The sequence below is a fragment of the Bactrocera dorsalis genome, unplaced genomic scaffold, assembly GCF_023373825.1.
Source record: "Bactrocera dorsalis isolate Fly_Bdor unplaced genomic scaffold, ASM2337382v1 BdCtg353, whole genome shotgun sequence".
NCBI classification, from domain to species: Eukaryota; Metazoa; Arthropoda; class Insecta; order Diptera; family Tephritidae; genus Bactrocera; species Bactrocera dorsalis.
In genome coordinates, this window is record NW_026038404.1 from 2,301 (window position 1) to 8,999 (window position 6,699).

Below are 6,699 nucleotides of genomic sequence, written 5' to 3' on the forward strand. Positions count from 1 at the left end.
ACTGGTGAGCCTTGCTTGCGGGGCATCCATGTTTTTGTTTGAGTCCATGTGAAATAGCGTGGTACTTGTGAATAGAGTAATGTTCGTGCAAAGGCACCAAAATCATCCGCACGATTACACAATTCAAAAAATGCAGTGAGTGTAGTTTTTAGGTGGATTTATTGCACGATCAATCGCTGTCTCGTTCGTGAAAAATACACGCTGACCGTTTTCAAGATGGATGGCTAACTGAACAACTGCTGGATCCCGTTCATGAATTGGAAAACCAAAGATACGCCAAGCAGGCTTCATTGGAGCTGATGTACCCGACCAATTTGGTAGAGCGTTATTTCATCGTTTTTATTCACTTGAGGAGCATTCACATTAGTATTTTCCACTCTAAACACAGCCATATCACTTCCTTTATGGACATACTTGCAAATGTATTTGATGCTCTTTACAGAACTGGCATAACTCAACATTAATATGAGCATTATATGTCTTGCTCAGCAGAGGCGAATATGGGCACCACGCAACGATTGTCAATATCAATGTCTGTGTTGATGATATTTTTAATAAATGATTGTCCGCCATTTTCAGGATTTCTTCGACGATATATTGGGTATCCGTCGACATTTGTGACCGTATCATTGGTAAAATCTTTAGGGAAATTTTTAGTACATTTTCCATCAGCCATGCAAGGCGATGAACTATTAAGAGTACCACATGGACCATGAATCATGTTTGTTGTAACAATATCAAACAGCAGTTGGTCAGTGGATGGATCTGGAATTTCGGCAGAAATGATACTATCGATTTCTTCAGGACGGATTTTGTCGATGAACCAAACCAAAATGTGTGCATGAGGTAATCCTCGCTTTTGCCACTCAACCGAATACATCCAGCAACGTGTGGGACCAAATACATTTAATTTAGTAATGAAACTTATTAAAGACTTCAACTTTTGTCTGAACACACGTGCTGTAATGTCATGGCGATGTATTGCATTTTGGCCAGGTAGTAGCAAAGATGTAATCTCTGGCCATTTTGGATTACATGTGAACGTGATAAATAAACATGGTCGTCCATATTCGCGCACGAAAGTCAGAGCATCCTGTATATATTCTTGCATATGACGTGGACTGCCTACGTACGATGATGGTAAAATGACATGGTTACCAATTTCGGCGACGTCGTCGTTGTTGTTGATAGCGTCTCGCAAATGAATGTACTCTTCCGCGCGCAGCTTTTGTTGATTATATCGTAAGTATCGTAGTCGTTCGCTTTCAATCTTCGCATACATGTCGACCATGAATTGTTGACAAAGCTCTCGACATCGTAAATGACGTTGTCCAGGCCACGTCTAATCATTAATCGGTACGCATAATAATCCTTTGAGCTAACGTTCTTGTTTGTTTCAGCTCCTGTAATATTTGTTCATAAAAATTAATTTTAATTTATTACGTTCAATAATTTGATTGTTTTGTTAAATGATTAATGATCAAATTATTAATGAATGAAGTACCTGATACGGGATCTCGCTGTTTTATGTTTATGCAATATCCATCTTGTCCCTTCCAGAATATTAGCGGATATTGTAGAGCGTCATATGAACGATGTGTGTCAGCAATGAACTGAAGATTATTATTTCTTCTACGAATCACAATTTCTCGTGCAGTTGTACAATCGCCAACCATGATTACAAGCAACATCATCAACAGCGGGTGCATTGAATCTACGAATATGCTCTCCAGCTGGTGTTTTATCAGGATTAATGACAATAGCGTGAATTATCGCTTTGTAATTGGTGCATATGTGATTTGAATATTTTCAACAACTCGTTGTGCTCGTTCAAAATAGCATCTAGCTCGCTGACGATGCGCCTGGCATAAAATGAATCAAGTTTATTATAATCACAACGTGCATTCACGCGATCGGCAAGTGCGCTTCCGGAATCCTCGCCGCCCATAAAGTTATATTTGTAAGAATTTATGTTGTTCGTTTGGCATTGGCAGCGTGAGCCCATTTTATGATAAACTTGGCCTCTGATTTTGAATGTAGAATTGAATTTTTGACCATTTGCATTAGTATTTCGAACTATTTCTGTTGCTCCGAACGATGTCATTTGAAAGCATGAATTGAATCTTCGAATTGACTTCAGGAACACGTTAGAATCTGGATCCGTGCCGATAAGTAAGCCGTTCAATGGTTCAGGTGGTGTTTCAATTTCAGGTAGTTGCACTTTTCCTGACCCGCAACACATCCCAGCTGGCTCATTTTTGAATTTCAGAGCATGACAATGCGGACATTCCTTGTCCATAGCACCAATTTACCACTTTTGAATGAGCATAATATTCAATATCGGGCTCATACTGAAATGCTAGACGCAGGAATGAATCAGATATAAATGCTCGATGTACCTGTTGTCGTTGTTGGTCGTTTGTTTCTTCGTCTATTGACTGTGAAACGGCGTGATTGTCGTTGTTCTAATCTTCTGACTTCATTGCGTTCAGCTCGTGTATCTTCTGGCTCTTCTTGATGCAATTGCGCCATTCTGACATGTACATCAGTATTTTGTTGCTGGATTTGTTCTTCTCTTCTTTCGGATCTGCTATTTCGCAAGTTTCGAGCTTTACTTGTACTGCGGCTCAAATCAGCCCCTTTGCGTTTTTCTTGGCATTATTTAATGATGAAAAATAGTTTTGCAATGATTAGTTTTAATTTATGAAATTATAACAAAAATATAATTTTTATTGAAAAATTTTTCAAACAAAATTATAAAATTAAATTTTATGAAAACATTGTCTCTCATAATTTTTCATACAACCAGTATTTTCATTGACATTTCAAAATAAAGATTCATAATGATTGATTTTTTGGAAACTATGAAAATCTTAATTGTTTCTATTAAATTTTTTTAATAAAATTAAATTAAAATTACATTTTTATAAGATCAACAAACATTTTCGATATAAATAAAAAAAGTATACTTACAACACAAAATCCGTTGTTATTGGAAGCTCGTGTCACGTGTTTTAGTACTTTTGAGGTTATAAAATCACTTGATTAACTAATCGTGCAAAATACTCTCAAAATAGATCATTTAATTATTATTTATAAAATAGGAATGATTAAAAGTTAATTATGAGAGTTACACTGAGATAGCAAAATAATAATTGTCAACGTTACTACTACACTTGATGCATAAACTATAATGATGGCCGACAACTGTGTAGGTAGTGAGAAAAGAAAGGAGACCTGCTTCGTTCTCATCCCTACTCCGTGCTATTTACTGGGTCAGAAGTGACACCTGTAGACATCTTGCGGGGATAACTAATTAAATGACGATTGATCAGTTATCGACCGGAGAGGAAAAAATGATATAAATTACTTAAAATGGCTATTAAAAAATTAATGGTTGATTGTAGAAGGGTGAAAATTGAGGATTGTATGTATTTTTGTATGTTGTATCATAAAAAAATAGAAATTAAAAATTTTGTCTAAAGAATAAAAAAAAAAATTTTGGGATGGACTACCCCTACCATTTAGAGAGATGAAAAATAGATGTTGGCCGATTCTCATAGATACCGGATAAGCACACAAAATTTCATCAAAATCGGTCAAGCCGTTTCGGAGGAGTATGGCAACAAAAACTGTGACACGAGAATTTTATATATATAGATATTTATTGATAAACTGACCTAAATTAATTCGCTCATGCTAATATTGTTTTAGGACAAAATTGAAGTGCAACCACTGCAGAAATTTATAGTGTCCGATATCGTTCTACGAATCACCCTAATTTACATATACTAGATATAATGACTTTCATTGCAGAATGAAATTGGGAACTCCTTGCTTTGATTTTTATTTTCTTCAAATGACCATTTATTGAATTTAACTTTGATTGAATTTATGTCACATATATTTCAACTAAGTTTCATAACGTTGAGCTTAATTTTCAAATATCGAAATTTCGAAAGGACGTAATTGCAACCAAGTGAGTCTACGACTTATAATATACATCAGATGATAACATACAAAATTTGATTTTAAATACATTCGGTTTTTTAGAATAATGCATGTTTGAATTGTTTGCATACAGTTTTTAATAATACATTTTGGAAACTCTTGAAGTTACTTCCTCGGCTTCCATCTCCGGTTATGCACGGTTAAATAAATTACTGCACTAGATATAGAGTACGTTACCATGAATCAACTCGTTGGCCAAGGTTCTCTTCCTGATTGTTGGACAGAAGAGTGTGAGATATTTTTTAAGCATCTAAAATTAAACATAATATATTTCTAATAATATATATACATGTACATATTAAGTATAAAACTTGCCTTCTTGTTCAAGCCCATCAAGACTACATCCGACCAATTTAAGCGTTCGCACCACGCAAACGATTCATCTCAACCTGCCCCATAACGTACAATCTGCCGTTAACTTCAAGCATATCGGTGTTCCGTTCTCTACCCACTTTATGCGGCATGGCATAGCGTAGTTTATCCCAAAATCTGGCATCTTGCCAATCCAAGTATGTGTTCATATCCAAATATGCCTTCAATTCCTTATCCAATAACTCACTGTTGATAATTTCTCCATATTTAATCATAATTATGCGCGCACGACCTTCGTTCAACGAGCACTGATGCGCTGTGCGAAACTCCATGCGTGCCCATTCAGATTCGATGAAGTGCTGCGAGAGCACAATGATCGTGCGTCGCGACTGTTCGACCGATTCGATAATTTGTTCAGGTATATAAGCGCCAGCTAGCCAATTGCGTTCGTGCGTACATACACGAAATGGTGGTTCGCCGTGCTCGAGTTGTGGCACTAATAAATGGTTGACAAAGTCAGCCTCTTGGTGCGCATATGAGATGAACGCATCGAACATTTTATTCTCATCCAGCTCGTATTCCCGAATGCAACAACGCAATATGTTGTGACCATATAACCAGATTTTAACTTGTAATTTATATTTAAGGAAGAGTGCAATAATAAGAAGGAAAATAATTATGATTAACGCTGCAGTTATGATAGTTGCAATCATGTACTGATAACGTTTAACGCTGTCCTCAGTTTGGCACAATTCGCTCAGGCTTGCTGTTAGGAGAGTAATATTCGGTTTGTTATCACAGCGTAACTGCTCGACATCGGGTATGCGTTGCCGATGTACACGTAGGGTGTAGAGAAGCTGATTTGAAGCACAGTCGCAAAGCCAAGGGTTGGCACTGAGATACAGAGACTGTAGTTTCGTGCTCTCATTGAGAAATACACGTAAAAAATCAGCACTTAACGATTTTAAGCGATTATTTCGTAGATCCAAAACCGTCAAATCGGTTGGTAGTTCCAAGAGACTTATATTGGTGATTTGATTGTTCGCGGCGTAGAGTTTTGAAACGTTGGCGTAGCCGAAGGTGGTGTTTAGCGGCAGATTAGTGAAACGATTATTGCTAATATCGAGTAACGAAGTCGTGAGCAATACCTGCTCGGGACGTGGCAGTTCCTCGATAACGTCAAGTTGTGCGCCTGTGCAGTTGATGTGCAGCAATTCAGATTTTGTGGAACAAACGCAATTTCTGGGACATTGCACCGGCTGCCAAGTACACAGTTCATGCTGTCGAAGCTGTGTGAAATTCGTTGGTAGTTTGTTTGACGCCTGATTACACTGCAAATCACTAAAAAACCTGCTATAATTATTATTGTAAATCCATGCTAATCTACAATCACATTCGATATGGTTGCCAGTCATTATGATTTCGCCTTTACAGTCGTTAGTTGTATCGAGTAAATTTGATAAAGCATATACGTGTTTAATCAAATTCTGTTGAAAGTTAATTTCGAAAGGGCATGTAATGCCTATTTCAAAAATCCAATCCATATTAAACCCACTCAGAAAATTGCGACTTAAATTTATTAATTTTACCTTACGCTTGCTTTCGTTAGGTAGCAATGTGCTGATATAATTCAGTCCTTCTGCTAAAGCTAAGGTCATAGGCATATTGCTGTAACGTAAATTTGTAGCCATTGTAGCTTGAGCATTGGCGTAACTCGCACTGCCCCAAATCGTTCGCAGTTTATTATCGCTTAAGTCTAGCCTATGTAGAAAATTCAAGGGTTTCAGAATTTTTATAATATTTGTTGTGTCGTGCAACTGATTGCCTTTGAGCTTTAATTGCCATAACAAAGGAGTTTGCTCGAAAAGATTAGGTCTTAAATATGTCAACGAATTATAGCTAAGATCCAGTATTATAAGTTTACCCAGTTTAGCAAATTGATTTGGTAATAACTCCACGATTCCATTGTGGCTTAAGTTCAGGAAATTCAAACGCGTAAGCGTTGCAAAGACATTTTCGTCCAAAATTTGCATATTATTCCCAGCTAAGTCAAGTTGACTGAGCTCACCAAGTTTTTGAAAATGCTCTTGAGTCAAGTTTTGCAGCGCCATGTTTTGATATAGATTTTTTACGCTAAGTGTTTGCAATTGGTTGTACTCAGGAAACAAGTTCTTCGGGACATCGTAATTGTGTGCTGATTTTATAATTAATTCAAGATTATTTACTCCAAAAAATGATTTTATAATTAATAAAAGCTTATTTACTCCAAAAAAGCCATTAGCTGGTTTAATGTCTCTGCCTTTGTCAATGTCTTTGTTATATATTACCGTTGCTTTATTCTGTGGATCAAGTTCCTGTACTTGGGTACTCATATGT

General features: G+C 36.7%; 2 protein-coding genes across 2 annotated transcripts; both read right to left on the reverse strand.

Moving 5' to 3' along the window:
- Nucleotides 1-472: 472 nt before the first annotated feature.
- Nucleotides 473-1,282, reverse strand: LOC125780265 (uncharacterized). Its single transcript, XM_049462235.1, has one exon. It carries the CDS (start codon nucleotides 1,280-1,282, stop codon nucleotides 473-475), a length of 810 nt encoding a protein of 269 aa, XP_049318192.1.
- Nucleotides 1,283-4,364: 3,082 nt separating this feature from the next.
- On the reverse strand, nucleotides 4,365-6,434 carry LOC105222273 (protein toll). Its single transcript, XM_011199510.4, has one exon. It carries the CDS (start codon nucleotides 6,432-6,434, stop codon nucleotides 4,365-4,367), a length of 2,070 nt encoding a protein of 689 aa, XP_011197812.3.
- Between the last annotated feature and the right edge of the window lie 265 nt (nucleotides 6,435-6,699).